This window comes from Sebastes umbrosus, chromosome 4 (assembly GCF_015220745.1).
Source record: "Sebastes umbrosus isolate fSebUmb1 chromosome 4, fSebUmb1.pri, whole genome shotgun sequence".
Taxonomy (NCBI): domain Eukaryota; kingdom Metazoa; phylum Chordata; class Actinopteri; order Perciformes; family Sebastidae; genus Sebastes; species Sebastes umbrosus.
In genome coordinates, this window is record NC_051272.1 from 1638937 (window position 1) to 1657410 (window position 18474).

General features: G+C 42.6%; 1 protein-coding gene across 3 annotated transcripts in view; it reads left to right on the top strand.

Moving 5' to 3' along the window:
* tmem117 (transmembrane protein 117) overlaps nt 1-18474 on the top strand; it is a 56781-nt gene that overhangs the window by 2767 nt on the left and 35540 nt on the right. For all 3 annotated transcript variants that reach the window (XM_037767722.1, XM_037767720.1, XM_037767721.1), the window contains one exon: nt 119-426. In XM_037767722.1, the coding sequence (XP_037623650.1) occupies nt 147-426 (280 nt within the window). In that variant the 5' untranslated portion in view covers nt 119-146. The remainder of the gene's footprint in view (nt 1-118; nt 427-18474) is intronic.

Here is an 18474-nt window from a genome sequence, read left to right on the forward strand (position 1 = left end):
ATATTCCCACCACTAATCTCAGTCTGAGGGATGTTTTCACTCTAATCTGCCCTGCTGATTTGAGTGTAATGTAATCTGACTGAAAGAAGCACTTTCTCTCTCTCTCTCTCTCTCCCAGGTGTAGAGTGGCTGGGAGGCTCAGCAGGATGGAAATAGGTGCCCATTTTCGCTACTATTTCCAACACCCCTGGTCGCGCCTCATCGTGGCCTACCTCGTCACCTTCTTCAACTTCCTCATCTTCGCCGAGGACCCCATCTCTCACAGTCAGACGGAGGCCCACATGATCGTGGTGGGCAACTGCTTCTCCTTCCTGTTCAACAAGTACCCGGGCCGTGGATGGAACGTCCTGAAAGTCATATGCTGGATCCTGGCCATTATCACCGGCATGTTAGCCGGGAAGTTTATATTCCACCGCCAGCTCTTTGGTAAGTCATGCGCACGCTAATGCAGCGGAATGTGCAGAGTAATGGCTCTGCTGAGGGAGGGAACCTTCCTCCTTCCTGAGTTGTTTTTGTTGTGGCTGTTCACCAGTGAAAAGCACCTCACAGTCATACTCCACTTTTTGCAAATGTCATGTAAGTAAAGGCAGTTCTCATGTCTTTACAATCAGCTCTCCTCTTTGTATCTATGCTCCTGCACCCATAAAACTCTCTTTTCCTCACTTATCATCAGATCTGGGTCAAACAGTGTTTGCAAATCCTTTTTTTTTTTATTACACTCTGGTTCAAGTAAGGCTGCAACTAACAATTATTATCATTGTCCATTAATCATCTGATTATTTTCTTGATTAATCCATTAGTCTATAAATATCAGAAATAGTGAAAAATCACAGTTTTTTTAAAGCCCAAGGTGATGTCATCTAACTTGTTTTATTTGATCAACACTCCAAAACCTCAAAATATTGTAAAAGACGCAAAATATACAAAAGAAAAGCAGAAACTGGGAAATGTTTTACTCAAAAAATGCTTAAAAATGACCTGAAATATGCATTATTAATTAACTAATCACCTCAGCTGTAGGTTTAAGTAGATTAATGAGGCTAAAATATTACCAAGTCAATACTGTACATACATAAGAGATGTGATCTGTTGCTGCTGAATAGATGTATTATTACACGGCTTTGTTGAATACTTGATTCTGATTGGTCAATTACGGCCTTCTACGGTCTCTTGTTTCTTTATAGCAGACCGTTGCTATGACTAACAGACTGTTGCTATGGACGCAGATCTCATCTTGGACTCTGGAGGACCATTTTTGTGTGAATTTCTTAAGTAAGTAGCCGTGTAATAAGCGGGATGCAAGACTCCTCCGACTCACATCGGGTTCAGCATCGTCATGTCGGGGTTTATTTCACAACAGTCACCTGCTCGCTGCACATTATCCCTGACCTATATCAATGCATTACGCATGTTTGAAGGCAAAAAGAGTTTGAAGCGTCTTGGCGTATAGTAGAATCCTTACTTTGTTTTATGGAGTATTCTTCCATCTTGTATGTGATCAGTGGCTGTCTACATTTTTGGCTTGTGTAACCCGTTATAGAGATGCACGACCTACTCACACCCACTCTCCCCTTGTAGGCTGCATAATGCCTGAGTGAACAACAACAAACTAAACAACTTTTTTCACTCCGTCGTGTTTATTTGAGAGAGGAAGCTTAGACACGAGAAACCATTTTGTGTCTTGTCTTAAAATAAAAGAAGTAAAATGATAATAAATGGAATTTATATAGCACTTCTCTTGAACTCAAAGTCGCTTTACGCTGAGCGGCGGCGGTGGTGGGACAAGCAACAGAAAACGTGATAGCGACCAAGGTTGGACTTGGAGGTTGATAGAAGCTAAGCTGAGGTGGATCTGCAGGGCCGAGATGGTTGGTAGGGGGCGAGGAGGTCAGCGAGGTGTGGGGGAGCTTGTTAGTGAAGGGCTTTGTAGGTGAGCACCAGGATTTTGAAGTTGATCCGGTGGGAGACCGGAAGCCGGTGGAGGTCTTTTAGAACTCGTGTGATGTGGTGCCTGGATTTGGTGTTACTTAGAAGTCTAGCGGATGCGTTCTGGACCAGTTGGAGTCTATTGATGGAGCACCGATACTGTAGAGGAGTGAATTGCAGTAATCACGTCAGGAGGAAATTAAGGTGTGGATCAATGTTTCAGCTATGACTAAGTAGAGTATAACAAGGACTCACAGCCACTCAATAGATGTTTTTCACGGCAGACAGTTTGACGCGTCACAGCATGAAACACAAAGGTGTAAATGACGAAAAGGGATCAAAATCAATGCAACAGAACCAAAGATATCATCTTTTTTATTCCACCCATTCTTCTTCCTTTTCAAAACCGGACGCCTACATTACCCACAATGCAACTCGATCGCCGACAATTCGATCAGAGACTTAGGTGTGGTATGCTAGTAGCGGGTAATGTAACCTCTGGACATCACTTGATGTCTAAAGTCGCAGATTTTCAGATTTTGCGCAGCTCCCTCTGGAGTCACAAAAGACTTTATACTACTTTGTTTTCACATTATGCAGAAGTACTCCCCAAGACCTGTAAACTGATGACTGATCACTGATCCACTGATATGTACAATTGGTGGAGTTCCCTATTAAAGGGTAGCGATGCCAGTATCGGGTATCAGGCCCAATACTGCGCTCATGTACTCGTACTCGCGAAACGGCTCCGAAACAACGGCACCGATACCACTTTACGGTAGCGTGACGTTAACCTCTCGTCACCATCTTTCGGGGCCTATCGTACGCGCTCATGCTCCACCTCCCCGACGGTGCAGGCGAGACGGGCCGGCGGTGCCCCCGACCTAGCGGGAGCACTGTAAAGCTGCGGCCGCGAGCCACCTTCGCCCCGAGCCTTTCCAAGCCGACCTAGAGCCGGTTGCGGCGCACCGCCTCGAATGCGGGACTCCCCAGCCTGCTGTGTGTCGCTCACACCCTCCAGCTGGCTGTTAACGAGGGTCTTTTGGCACAGAGAAGTACTCGTATCGGTTCTCGGTATCGGCGAGTACCCAAATGTAAGTACTTGTACTCGGTCTGAAAAAAAGTGGTATCGGTGCATCCCTAAAATGGGGTTTAGGTCTGCCTTTATCAAGGTCCAAGTGTTGTGCATGCTGGTGCATTGGGCCGGCTTATAGGGACACTTGAATGGAACAGACAGAGCCAACAGTGATGATATTAGTTCCACTTGTGCTTTTCCTGCCATGACAAGTCAAACTGTCTTGTCATGGAAAGAAGACTACTGCACATCAGTGATGGCTTTGTTCCAATTAAGTGTTGTGGTTAAGCCATGCCACTGAGCAGGCGTACATACTAGCAGGACTCTGATACCCCTAAATGGAATGCAGCCATCATCAATTCATGTTTTTAATTAACATGCTTTTCCTGTTCTGATGGAGCCTCTGCAACACAACCCCACCCGTCACCTCTATGTGCTACATATTTTAAAGTCAGTCTTCCTGTTGCTCACTTCCTCCACCTCTCACACCTCCTCGATGCATTTCCTCTTCTTTCTCACCTCCTCTCTTACAACCCCGACCTCTCTCGACAGCTTGACTCCATTTCCATTTCTCTCTCTCCTCTCATAAGGTCGCGACTCCAATCCCATCAGCCCGTCATTTGTTTAAACTGTGCAGCGGTTCGCAGTGCTTCCTATTCAACTCACATATTTAATTTGCCAGTCACTTCACAACTCACTTAGGCCCGGATATTATTGGCCACCCTGGCTTATCTTTTTGGGATGAACCATTAATGACTATAATTGGAGGGCACAGAGAGGGTGAGTGTGGGGGGGTAGTACTCTGAGTGATCATCTTCTCTGAGCATAAATAGAAAGCCAAGAGTGCATGATGACATGATAGTTTCTGCAAATACAGAATCCTCACTAAGAGGGGAAATGGGAAATGGCTGGTGGGTCTGATAATACCAGCTGGTCTGTCTTCTCAAGTTGCAATCGTTTCATTGAATGTCGTGTTTCCTTACTTAGGAAGTTCCTGTGGGTCAGGACGACCCACATGGGGTTACTTGATGCTGTATACATACATGGTCCTTAATTTGATATACTATTAATAGAAATAGGTCTGGAATACAATATATCATCTTTTTAATGTACACTCAATCTATCCCTTACAAATCAATGTCATATTGAAATTCACACCTAAACTGCTAGCACCATGAGAATTTGTGTTTCCTAAAAATGGGGTCACCAGCCAGACAAGGTGGAGAAGCACAGTTATATGATGTCAGTAAATATAAACTCTTATCGTACGTGTCCACAGGGGGGGGGGTTGAACACGAGAGATCGCCTCGCTTCCCAGCACTGGACGCTTGATGGGCTGCTAGACGTGAGGCACCTGAGTGGACGAACGCTTTCGCTCGTGGGCTGCTGCTCCCAGCTTTCAAAACCGGAACCAACACGGCGGCTTGTTTGGAATCTTTTTACTCGTATATTACGACAATAGTGTAATGTGTTTCAGAAAACATTTTAGGTGAGAAATAAGCCACGCAGTTGCTGAAATTGTCTTAATCTTCGATCGACAACGGTTAGTTTAAAAGTTTCTCCTCCTTGGTCCGTGTTTCAAGACGGGTCGAGTGGGTTGCAGACATCGCCGCAGACCTCTGGCGCCTTTTACGTGGGCTGTGGCGCGACGCAGTTGGGGCACACTGAGGACAATCCGCCCCGGTCGACAGTCGCACCGGGAGCAGGGGGCCCCGTCCGTCCCCGGCGGAGAGAGAGGGCGCAGCGAGTCCTTAATCCACGGTGCAGCGAGTTCCGGGCGGGGATCGCTGTAAAGCTGCGGCCGCGAGCCACCTTCGCCCCGAGCCTTTCCAAGCCGACCTAGAGCCGGTCGCAGCGCACTGCCTCATATGCGGGACTCCCCAGCCTGCCGTGTGTCGCTCACACCCTCCAGCTGGCTGTTAACGAGGGTCTTTTGGCACAGAGAAGTACTCGTATCGGTACTCGGTATCGGAGAGTACCCAAATGTAAGTACTTGTACTCGGTCTTAATAAAAGTGGTATCGGTGCATCCCTATTACATAGAAAATGAATGGGAAGCGTGGAAAGGACGAATCCCATAGACACGTACGTACCATCAGGGTTGGTTTACCCAACTTACAAAAGAAAATCTCACTTCCCTCTGGTGTTCCATCTATCCGTGCTGATAGCTCTGGTTTGGTTTGATATTTTGGGAAATGCACTTTTTATCAGGACTAACCAAAGTCTGCGCTGCTCTAGATAATCCACCGAACATTGTGTGAACAATTTTTCATGCATGACTCATAATAGTAAAGTAGGTGCTTCATCACATGAACTTTAGTAGCTCTCAGTGAGGTTTTGCACTAAGACCCAGTGTATCTGGATCAGGGTCTCTACTCTTCCACTGGCTGGAGGGGAGAGAGGACAGAAAGAGTGCAGCTCGTCCTGCAGCCAGGTACAACTAATGCGCTTCAACAAGCCTCCGAACAGATGGTTTGTGTTTCTGTGTGTGTGTGTGTGGGTGTGTGTGTGTTTGCAAGTGCGAGAGAGAGAGAGTGGTGCTGTTTTGTGTGTGCATCTGTGAATGTGCGATTGTATACGAGTGAGTGAACAGGTCTGTGTGTGTGTGTGTGTGTGTGTGTGTGTGTGTGTACCAAAGACAGATGAAGTGAATCTGCAGTAGAGAGGGAATGAGATAGTCGAGAGAGTTGGAGAGGCGAGATGTGTCCTGCTGCACAACATTTTCAGTAAAACAGTTATGTAATCACAACCCAGGTAAGATAAGAGCTGTACTACAGCAGCAGGCCCACTGTAAAATCTATCATCTATTATAGATCTGTCACATGGCCCACAAACTGCACATCATGATGCCTCTACTAACGCCCTGCACATCTCCATCCACTCTCTGTTCTGCCCTCTGATCTGTGGGCAGGCCGTGGGTTTGAGTTCCTGGAATCATCATCTGTGACGGTGTTTTCTGCAGTCACTTTTTTGAAATGGTGTTTTTCTGATGCCACTTTACTTCCTCACATTAACCGGAGTCATTTTCACGCTCATTCAGTTTGCAGCTATACGCTTAAATTCAAATCAATTTGTCCCAACTCTGGAAACACGCATTGTTTTTGAAAGCCGACACATGGCATGCATCATTTATCATTTATGATGGCCTAGAAAACATTTTTACAGGGAATTACACCACCTCCTCCCTCCAGCCATTTACCGTTCCCCCCCCCCCGTGTTTGGCACAATATGTGATTTACCCCCTTCAGAAACCTACACACACAAACGTTAATCCAGTTGTCGCATAACAGTATCTTTGCAATCCTTACATTCAGTTATGTTTTTCCAGTCGTGTTGCTGTTTAGAGTAGGCAGAGGTGCACGGCATTGTTGGAGAAAAACAGAATAAACTCTCGGTGATGAATAGCTTGTGACAGATTATGTGATTTTAAGACTACATCTGAGGTTCAAGGAACAACCTATGCTGTTCCATTCAGCCTCTCAAGGCTATGTGTGCTCTCTAATGGAGTGGGCGGTAGCCAATGACTTCTGGTCATTCAGAGGGAGACTGGCTGTCATTACGCATTTGTTTTAAGTCTTAGGTCACGGGGTTTGTGAGCTGTCTATTTCCGTTTGAATGTGGTTTGTTTGCATTTAGCCATGGATCAGATAAAGACACCTTTTTACATTTTTAAGAAGTGGACTCCTTTGGGCTGAGCAGGGTCAAGAACTTTGCTTTTCACTGTTAGTGGAAATGCATTAAACACTATTAGATGTGACCACATGGGAATCATATAAAAATGTTCTTTTGTTTTTTACCAGTGAGCAACCTCCGGGTCTGAGAAGTGAAGCCAATAAGGAAGTACCTTAAACTTGCATTCTTTCTAACAGCCAGCAGGGGGCGACTCCTCTGGTTGCTAAAAGAAGTCAGATTGTATAGAAGTCTATGAGAAAATGAGCCTACTTCTGTCTTGATTTATTACCTCAGTAAACATTGTAAACATGAGTTTATGGTCTCAATCTCTAGTTTCATGTCTTCTTCAATACAGCATGATGTTCATTTAGTAAATTATGGTCCCATTTAGAGTCAGATAGACCATAAAGCAGGGGATGCTTTAGGGCGGGGCTACCTTGTGATTGACAGGTCGCTACCACGGCGTTGTCCGGTCTGGAAGTTGTCCGTGTTTTCGTCTTACAACTTTAACCCTTTCACAGTGTGTGTTTTCAGGTCATTTTGGTCGCCTAAAGATATCTCTTGTGTCACTTCTGGTTGCAAAAAAAACAAGATGACGACGGCCAAAAATGCCAAACTCAAGGCTTCAAAACGGCAGTCCACAAACCAACGTGTGACGTCACACACAGTGACTACGTCCACTTCTTAGATACGGTCTATGGTTTTTACTCCTCAGAAGGCCTACAGATGTAAAAAAGGCTTTTGGCTTCTCACAAAATTAAGATTTGTGGACTCAGTTATTAGGTTTAATTTGACCGAGGCTGAAAGACAACACTCTCTCACTCACTCACTCACTCACTCACTCACTCACTCACTCTCTCACTCACACAGAGTCTCAAACACTGAGAAATAGAGATGGATTTAGAGACAAATTTTTGAAAAAGTCATTGATTTAAGTTGGCAGATGTCAATCTGTTCCACAATCTTTAGGGGGAAGTGACAGCGAAGGATGCTTGAACCTTAACTGACAACATCCACGAGAACATCAAAATAAGAGCGCTACAGGTCAAATGATGCGGAGGTGGAAGATATGAAATCCACTGACATTGAACACAAACAAACCTAGGAAAGGAATTAAAGGGATAATTTGAGATTTTGGCAAATGCACTCATTCACTTTCTTGCAGAGATGATTGATACCAGATTAAAGATGGAAATATGAGGAAACAACTTGCCTGGCTCTGTCCAAAGGTGAGAAAGTATGCCCTAATTAACAAGTTATTTTAATCCACACAAAAATTGGAAGTCTAAGACAAGTTATCCAGGAAGTCACTGCTCCTCACCCCCCATCAAACCACAAATTGTCTTTTTTTTTACACCCCAGTTTTTGAACATGTTAAATAGTGAGCTTAAGAGGGGCAGATTTAGAGGCTGATTTTGTCAAACTTTTGAGACTCTTATTGATCTCCTCATCGATCTCTTGGCAAGAAAGAGAATAAGCGTGTTTCCCAAAATGTCCAGCTATTTGTTTAAAAACAAAAACCATTGGATTGTCAATGTTTAGATCGTCAAATCTTTATGTTTCCAGTCTTATTTTGGTGACATGTTTGGGATTTTTTTGCCACCAGTAATCTCTCAGTGGGGTCCTAAAAATGACTTTTTGCTTGTATTTTCTATCTTTAAAAATGTCTTTTACCACTGAACTAATCAATCAGGTTTGCCCAAATAAATGTTGATGTGTTAAGTTATATAATAATTATATCAAATGCCTCATACATAACTAGTTTGTAGGACTGGGCTGCCCCCTCTTAGTCGATTAGTCGACTAATCGGTCGTTTTGGTCTTAGTCGACTAAGATTTCTTTAGTCAATTAGTTGTTTTTTTATGCTTTTTTCATGCTGAATGAATTATTTCCACGACACTTAGAGCACATGTCTGGTAAACACGAGATCTAAAGTGGTGCTTTTGTGCAAATCTTTGTGGAGAAACTCTTTTTATACAGATCTGTCGATCAATTAGTCGACTAAGAACTTGTTTGGTCGAGGACAGTCCTACTAGTTTGTCTGTCTGCAGCGATGCAGCTCCACAGCACTACAGCTTTATATCGTGGGCCTACCCCCTCGCAGTAAATGACTATCTCACCGTCCATCTCCATAATTGGAAAAGTGAAACTGCTTCTCATTTCTTCCTGCTGCCTCAGTCCTCAGATTAGCCTAATGTATTCACCTCTCTCTCTCTCTCTCTCTCTCTCTCTCTCTCTCTCTCTCTCTCTCCGAGGCTTTGTGACTTCTAAAAAGGTAAATTGAAGGGTAATTCTAAAGTCATGTGGAGCGCCGTCCTAACCGGATTAAACCCTCCTTTGCATCTTATTACCGACACTTTACATTCAATCAAACGCTGACCGCTCATCTCCACTCAGAGGAGGCTCCAGAATAGTGAGAACAGCACAAGAAGAGGTGACCGTAATGTGAAAACCGTTGATCACAGTGCTGTTAACACTATTGAATGCTCAGCTGAGTGTGTGTGTGTGTGAGAGAGAGAGAGATGTCATTGGTTGCTCTGTTGTTGGAATGCCTCTCGTCCCCTTTTCCCTGATCTTGATGAGTGTAGCCTGCAGGATGCCATCTGGGTTCTGTCATATGTTATTACTGAGCCATGCGAAGGCTGAGATGGCTTCTGTACAGCAGTGTGTGGCTGCAGGTCAAAGTGGAGTCTGTATGTGTGTGTGTGTGTGTGTGTGTGTGTGTGTGTGTGTGTAGGAGTGCATGGGTGGGTGGCAGGATAGGGGCTCTGTGTATGTGTGTGTGTGTGTGTGTGTGTGTGTGTGTGTGTGTGCGTGTGTGAGTGTGTGTGTGTGTGTGTGTGTGTGTGTGTGTGTGTGTGCGTGTGTGTGTGTGCGTGTGTCACTGCAGGGTATTGTATTGTTGCTGTTGAGAGTGAATTAATGCCTCCGTCCATTCATACTAGTGTCGAAACAATTAGTCTTTTAATTTATCATTATTCAACAAGGATTATGATAACGGATTAATCATTTAAGCCATTTATAAAGCAATAATTACAAACATTTACTAGTTACAACTCTGGTTCTGTTTTATATCGTGCAATTTGAATATGTTCAGTAGGCGAGAGTGGATCAAATATGATAAAAAAAGTTATTTTTATAAAACGGTCGCTTTATTGTGACAGTAGTACATGAAACAGGTAACCTGAAATAAATCATGTTCCTCTGAGTCCTCTGGTGTCCTCCGGTGCTCCTAACAGCATCTGCAGGATTTCACAGACTGGAGGAAAACAAGCAGTAAGAGCTGATCTGAGGTCTGCTGTCCAGCTGCCGTCTATGAACGCCGGCTGTCAATCACTCTGAACTCCGACCAAACGGTCAAACTAGGCAGCGCTGATCAAATATGAATCAATATTCTGTTACGTTAATGTCTATTTCTCTCCTCAGATGTTTTCAGAATTATCTTGTAGTGCACGGTCTAGCTGGAAAATGAGAACGTTTGTGACGCCGCCGCCATTGTGAAATCTGGTGAAGGAACGCCAAGTTCTGGTCACATGACCGGAGCACAGCCAATAGGAACGCTCTCTCAATGAAATGACCTGTGATTGGTCAAAGTCTCCCGTCACGGGCTAGATGTTCTAAAGCCTGTAAACAGAGCCATGAGGAGGAGCAGAAGTCTAGTTTTCTCTCAGAACACATGAATTACAATATGCTGAAAGGTTATTATGGGATGTCTGCCCAGTGATGCCAAAAACATTCTGCCTACTGCCGTTTAAGGAGATAAACATACTCACTTATAGAGGATGTCACTTTGGGCTTTACTCTGGGAAACTGTTTTTTTAGCTATTTTCTGACATTTTATAGACTAAACTGTGAATCGATCAAAAGACAATCAACTGATCGATTGATAATCCAAACAATGATTAGTTGCAGGTGTTTTTGGTCACAGACCTTTTTCTTATTCTTTGTGTGGAAATGAGTTTCAAAAGGAGGCAAAAGCAAAAACCACCTCTCTGTTATGTCATTACATCATCAATAAATGTTTAAGATTTGTAATCTACCATTAAACAAATTTAAAGTGACATAAATATGTAACAATATTAAATATAAGATTTCAGTAGGAATGTTAAAATGCTAACATTTGAATCCATATTTTAACAATTTCACACGTTTCCAGTCATTAAACGTGATATAAGTTGCATTTTTTTGTAATATAAGGAGGGCTGTAACTACAATTATTTATATTGTTGATTATTCTGTTTGATAATCTTTTTTGATTAATCATTTAGCCTACAAAATATCAGAAAATCTTGAAAAATGCCCCTTGAGACGTCTTCAAATTGCTGATTTAGTCCAACCACAACCCCAAATACATTTACAATAATATAAACTGAGAAAACCAGAGAATGTTTTGGCGTTTTTCATTTGATAAATGTCCCAAACAATTACTGAGTTATCAGTAGTTGCAGATTCATTTTCTGTCGGTCGACTTATTGATTAATTTGCTGATTGTTTCTGCAGTAAATTGAGGTATATAGTTTTGATTCTGCATCTACAGTATTTGAATACTTTTTACACTGTTACATCTGTACAGAGTATCGCCGAGGAATCCACAAATAGACGTGTGACCCGGGCTGATCTATAATCTGCAGTTATAATTATCATCCTCATGACTCTCCAGCCTTCAGTAACCTTACGGTGCCCTGTAGCGCTGCATGTTTTACACCCTCCTTCAGCAGCAGCAGACCGGTCTCTATTAGAGGCTCCGAGGCTGCCCCCCCGTTACTCTGTAAATAATGGATGATTGCTCCGGTGTCGTTGCTCTGCGGTGCCCCTGCAGCCTGAATTTATACCTCTGTCTCACTGTGTGAGGCTGCTGTCTCTTGGATGTTCATGTCTTTGATGCATTTCAGTACAGTGTGCGGTTGTATTGTTGTCTGGGAGTCCAGACTACACAGTAGACTTTGTGTTTTATGTCTAATGCTATTTGCACCAACAGTGAGAATTAAGTTATGAATTAAAGCTGCTCTAATCAACATTTTTATATCAGCGATGGAAAAATGGGTAATATGAAAGGCGTTAATGTCGTGACAAAAACTACAGAGCTGCAGCTCCCCTCAGTTCTGCAGAGCGTTTTAGCCTCTTTCAGCTAATTTTTTTTGTTTTTTAAGGTTTGCAAATTTACTGTTTCGGTTCAGTTTCACCGCTCTTCTCAGCTTTGATTCCAGCATTTACAGCATGCGTCTATTTTCAGTGAATAAGCACTGGTAGACCCACTAAAAACACACATTATTTCCCAAGGATTTGGTGGAGACCAAAAATGAGCTAAAAGAAGCGTGAATATTGAACTTAAAAATGTCTCTCGGTGTGTCCTAAAGCCCAGGATGACGTCCTCAAATGTCTTGTTTTGTGTACAGCTCAAAGATATTCAGTTTACTGTCATAGAGGAGGAAAGAAACCAGAAAATATTCACATTTAAGAAGCTGGTAGCTTTCTCAAAAAAACAAACTCAAATCGAATATCAAAATAGTTGGCGATTAATTCAATAGTTGACAACTAATTGATTAATTGTTGCAGCTTTAATGATATGTCAGTATTGTGTTTACATCACGTTGCTCTGCCCCCAAAATCTGAACTAATGTTGAAGTGCATTTTTGTTCTTATCTTGTGTATTTCAACATAAATCATTACAACGAGATACAAAATGACCCACAAAATATATTCTACCATTTTATAAACCTACAGATATTTTTTCTATTATCATAAATGGCATTGTTAATATGCTTTATTCGTGACATGAACTTAATTTCCATGTGCTTGCAGTGAAGGATAAAACACAAAGGTGTTTGCACAGCAAACAGGGAGACAAAGACACGGAGCAATGATGACGAGAGCTACCAAACAAAGGAAACCAGCCAAAAGGAAATTGCTTGTTTACCTGAAATGTATGACTCCTTTGGTCCAGAGCCAAGCCATAAATAACAGAATGAAGTGATCTAACAGGCCTCTTACGGGAACAGGTACAGTGGTACAGTGGCCTAGTCGCCGGCTCTCTGCGGAGGGAGTTCTCTTGTCACTTTCCAGCTCTGATTTATTATCCAGACTCTTAGTTACAGAGGAGTGGAGCTCTGGGGACGCTAGTGGCCGTAGTGATGGCTATTCCCAAACCAGCCTGTGATGCTGTGGCCCGGCGAATGTGTGATGAATGAGGATGCTAGTGTGTGTACATGCTAAGATCCAGGCAGTGCTCTCTGCTCTCTCTGGGTTTGTGTTTGAGGGAGGATGATCATTAGGATCCCAAAGGAGGGCACGATTGTTGTTCTGATGCCTCCAATCATCAACAGTAGAGCTGCGTACTGAAACCTAAAATAGATGAAAGTCTCAAGAAGAGCGGAGCTGCCCTCCACTTAAACACAAAGAGCCGTGATTGAGATGGAAAGCCCGCCCTATCAATAGTTCAATAATCAATATGGATGATGATGGATATCTCTTACTGTGTGTACAGACATGAGCCATGTTTTGTTTTTTTCGAGGCCTGGTATTTACTTCTTTCATTGTTCGTTTTGATCACATTTTCCATGTGCGGTTTCCAGCTCGCTGCACGACACTCACAATATTTGAACAGGAGGCGTCGGTGGCTGTTTTTGCAGATTTGTTTTCATAAGACTATAACAGGAAGTTAATCCCAAATAAATAATAGGACGATGTATTCGTTCACCTGTGCTCTCCCTGTTATGATGCAGGTGCAGATGCAATCTGAAGACGGCACTAAACTGCACATACATACAGTATATGTATAGAGATGGGTGACAAGTTAAAGGAAAAATTGACATCAAGTGTCTGCATGTGATCGAGCAAATCAATACATCAAGCTGATAAATAAACTGAAATGATCAGTCGATTAATCGACACAAGAGAACATTAATGTACAAATAGTTTAACAATCAGCTAATCATTTTCATTCATCAAGGGAAAAATGACAAACGTTCATTCACTGATGCTTCTCAAATGTGAGGGTTTGATGCTTTCCTTTGTTTTATTTATTGTTTACTTTACTTGTATAACACTTTAGTTAAAAAAAAAGAAAACATCTTAAAAATACATTTTAAAAGAACTCCCCGATGCTGTATGCTGGGCTTACTGTATAATACACTGGTGGAAACCCTGATACAGCATCTCCATATGAGTTTAATAGAACAGAGGAGCACTGTTATACTTGGCAAAAAAACAGTTTTATGTCAACAAGTTCAATAAATGTTTAAATTTTAATAAAATGTTTGTAATGTTTTTGTAATGCAAAACATGCCATGATGTGGTTTAACCTGGATTTTACACTGATAACAATTTATCAGTCACAGTAGTAGTGGAATTTACCGGCATACTTTAGACCATTTTTTTTTTTTTAATTTATTTAAAGATTATTTTATATCACATCTCTGGTCATATTTTGCACCTGTTTAACAATATATGCAAAAATAAATTAAATTCGTATTTTTATATCAAAATCCAATCATCTTTTCTTCCTGTTAAACAAAATATGAAGTAGGGATGCTCATCTTGAAAAATTTTCTTAACCGATAACCGACCCTCGTTAACCAATTATAAACCGTTAACCGACAAGATTGGTGCCTCGCATGCAGCGGTGCTCCAGCTGCAGTGTATGGTCACAACAGACAACGGAGTCTCCAGTTCACTGTCCGGGAGCGTTAATTTAGCAGCTACGATGCTGCGTGTAGTGTTGCGGACATGCAGCCACTTTCCCAGCAAAAATCTCCACCGCACATTTAGTTTAGTTTAGCAGGTTGTCAGCTGTGTGTCTGCCCGGATTAACGATAGGGATTGTCCGATAAACAGTGTGTGTATTTGTGCTACGTTAGCAGCTGCTAGCATTGCCGGAGGCTTCTTGCTCACCGTCGCCGCCACAGCGCAACGTAACTTTAACGAGTGTCTGTGTGTGTTGGCGGTGAGGGAGTCCTGGCCAAGACGGCAGCACATAAGTTTCACAAATAGAGTTTCAATGATATTTGCACCATTAACATCCGCCACTGCCACATATGTAACAGTGATACAGCCAAGGTAACCATAAAAAGTCATGCATTGGATCCACTCAGTCACCCGATTACCCCGACCCTCCTGCTGGCTCTGCAGCACAGCCTCCGGTACCGGTCTCTTTTAAAGGCCAGCAGCTTCCTCTGGAACTGCTCGCTCGCCACAATATACAGAACCGGGTCCAAGCAGGTGCTCACGCTGCACACGGCCTCAAAGAACTCATAGGTGGCGTAGAGGACGCTGGTGTTAGATGGTGTGATCTGGTTATGGAGCCTCATGAACACCAGGGTGATGACCATGACGTGGTACGGCCCAAAGGAAACCACAAAGACGAGTATGGCGGCGGTGATGAGCCGCAGAGGCTTCCCTCCGGCCCGCGGGGCTCCTCGGTGCAGCCTGCTCCTCGGGAGACGCCTCAAAACCCGAACTGTCATGATGTAAAAACCCAGCATGATGCTGAACGGCAGCAGGAAGCCCAGCGTTGTTCTGATGATGGTGATCGTCTTGACGTAGATGAACGGACCCTGGATGTGGTCCATGCACACGGTGACGTTTTGTGGTCGCTGAATAGCAAAAGTTACAAACAAGTCAGGGACTGAACTCAGAATTAACCCGACCCACGTGCACACCGAGCACAGCTTGGCTTTACCCACTCCCCACCAGCGGAGAGAGCTGATCGGGTGCACCGTCCCGACGTAGCGGTCGAAGCTGATGAGAGTGAGGAAGAGGATGCTGCCGTATATGTTGATGTTGAAGGAGATCTTCTTGAACTGGCAGAAGATCTGTACGTCTCGGAGGTATGGCCTCTGGAAGGTGAAGTAGAGGGAGAAGGGGAGGGTGAGGATCCAGGCCGAGTCGCACAGCGCCAGGTTCAGCAGGAACAGGTTGCTGGTGCTCGAGGTTTTCCTGAAGCAGGAGAAGTTGATCAGAGCCGCCACGTTTCCCAGGATCCCCACAGGAAGGGCGAACGAGAAGAGAACCAGCAGGATGTAGCAGTACCACTGGCCGTTCACAAACTGGCTGCAGAACACCGTCGACTGGTTCAGGTACTCCAGAAACATCTCTGGGATTTAATGACAGGAGCTAGAGTCAGTTTAGCTTTTATAATATATTATAGTAACCCATCTGTGCCCAGAGACTATATTTAGTATGATAAGGAAACAACATTTGTTCTGGTTGGTCAAAAGTCTTGAAATTTGGTACAGTCATACGTTGGGCAAGTATCTAACATTAGAACTTTGACATTTTTAGATCACATGAAAAATCACACTTTTATTAATAGTCAAAGTCAGGATTTATTTTTTATTTTTCTGCTAACATTGTGTTTATTAAATGTTTTTACTGCACACGTGTGCATATCTTTGCTATTCAACTTGTTCATTCATAGATACCAAATACTTGATTGTGCTCCTTGTAATTTCTGAGATACAGACAGGGACTACTGTTCTTTCCTAAAATATTATGGAGTCTATTGCATAAACAGTAGTACCATCATGTGCCCAAAGACTATATAGATAGAGAAGAAAAACTCACTTTTCACCCAAACTGTTTTCAGTTTTGAAAATGTCTTCACATTTGTGCTTATATGCATTAAACCCAGAGAAGAGTCCCACCAAAGGAAATAAAGAAACATTCAGTTGCAGTCATAAATGGGCTAATATGTTTTTAGAAGTAAAAGAATAGTCCAGTATTTTAGTATTGTACTCCTTTAAAGTTGGAGGTCTTGCGTGTTTTGACATGCTTGGCTTAAATGCAGGAGACTGGAGTTTGCACCCCGCTGTCATAGACCTGCAGTTATGGTTTATTAATCTATAACCATAACTTAACCTGACTTTAATCAACTGTTTTGGTTGCCTAACCTTCACTGTAGTTTATTTCTCATAACCATAATATTTCATCAACCTTAATTAACCACCATAGTTGTGTGGCGGTACTGATTCCCCCCCCAGACTTCACTTGATCAGGCAGGAGACTGAGAACCAGTTCCCATCCACATCATAACATAAAATAAAATGCTGCATTATTATTAATAATAATAATAATAATAATGAACAAATGCCTCTTCAATAATTAACAATTAAGGAAACTGAAATATTGTTTTGTGTTTCCCCAACTAGGACGGTAAACAGTCTCAATAAGCAAAACACAAAAGAGCAGAGAATCCAAAAAGGGCCTAAAAACAGAGCAGAGTTTCTGGCTTGGCTGTTAACAGATGTTGCATTTAGTGAAGGAGAGATCAGAATGACACTGGCTGTGCAGTTTTCCACCTCTCTTAAGCCCTACAGAAAGGGGCGTCTTCACACCCTGATTGTCTGAGAGAGGAAACACACCAAGCTGCTCTCAACTGCCATTTAAGAGTCAACAGGTGAATTGAATCGGCCTCCAATCACTCAGCAATCCAACCAAATAAAACCACCCGGGAAACAACAGCAAGCAGCAGAGAATGGGCGGCTGCCACAGTTGTGCAGATATTGAAGAAAGAGAACATTTTAAAAACACTCTCATTGGAAAATGTTGGAGTTTGAACCTAATCTGGGGTTCTGACATTCTTATTTGGTGACGTGGTTGTAAAAGGAATGATCGCAGCAGAGTAGGGGTTTCTGGAACAACTTCACCTACTTCCAAGGTGTATGGAGAAGGGAAGAAGTCTAAAAAGATCAAATCTCCTGCAACACTCGTAGTATAAAGAACAATTTTATTGCGAAACCCATGAGTTTTGGCTTGTGGCCTTCGAGATGGGTGACTCTGATGAAGGCTACGAGCCGAAACGCGTTGGTCTTGCAGTAGAGTTGTTCTTTATACTACAAGAGTTGCAAGAGTTTTGATCTCTTGAAAAAGAATCAGCAAAATCAATGCAGCAGAGACATATCATTGAAATTTAGTTCCAAGTAGAGGTCAAGAAACTCTGGCTTCTGCACTTCCCATAATGCAGTTTAATGATGACTTTTGTTACGAGTAAATGCCCATGTCTTTCAGCTTTCTGTTAAAATGTCTCTGGAGTCATTTTCTTGTCAAAGCTGCTGCAGAGCCACGGGAGTCATTACACAACTGTTTTCATAGACTGCGTCGTACTCGCTGCTGTGACGAGTAAATTGACTTAGACGTGTAAAAATAGGTGGAGAGCTCCTTCAACACCCCCAGAAATCCAGTCACACAAAGAGTGCCAAAGTGAAACTATTTCTTTTATTTTGCTTTGCTTCGCTTGAACTGTCAAACAAGGAGAGTTTAAAGCATACAACAATTAAGATCTGCCACGGAAAATTAGACCAAATTGACTATACTGTACTTTAAAGGTCCCATATCGTGCTCATTTTCAGGTTCATACTTGTATTTTGTGTTTCTATTAGAACATGTTTACATGCTGTAATGTTAAAAAAACACATTATTCTCCTCATACTGTGTGCCTGAATATACCTGTATTCACCCTCTGTCTGAAACGCTCCGTTTTAGTGCATTTCAATTGGAATTGCAACGGAATTGCGTTGCTAAGCAACAGTTTGGGTCCATGTTTACTTCCTGTCAGCTGATGTCATTCACATACACTGCAACAGGAAATAAACTGGGACACATTTAGAATGTTTAAAACCGTGTAATGGTCTTAATATTGTATATTTGTGACATCACAAATGGACAGAAATCCTAACGGCTTGTTTCAAACGCGCAATTTCTGCATACAGGCTGTGTGTATTTCTCCGTATGTTGAGCGTTTTGATAGTTTAACAGTATTTTTATAAAGCACTTAAACCTGCTTTATAATATAAAAGACCTGAAAAT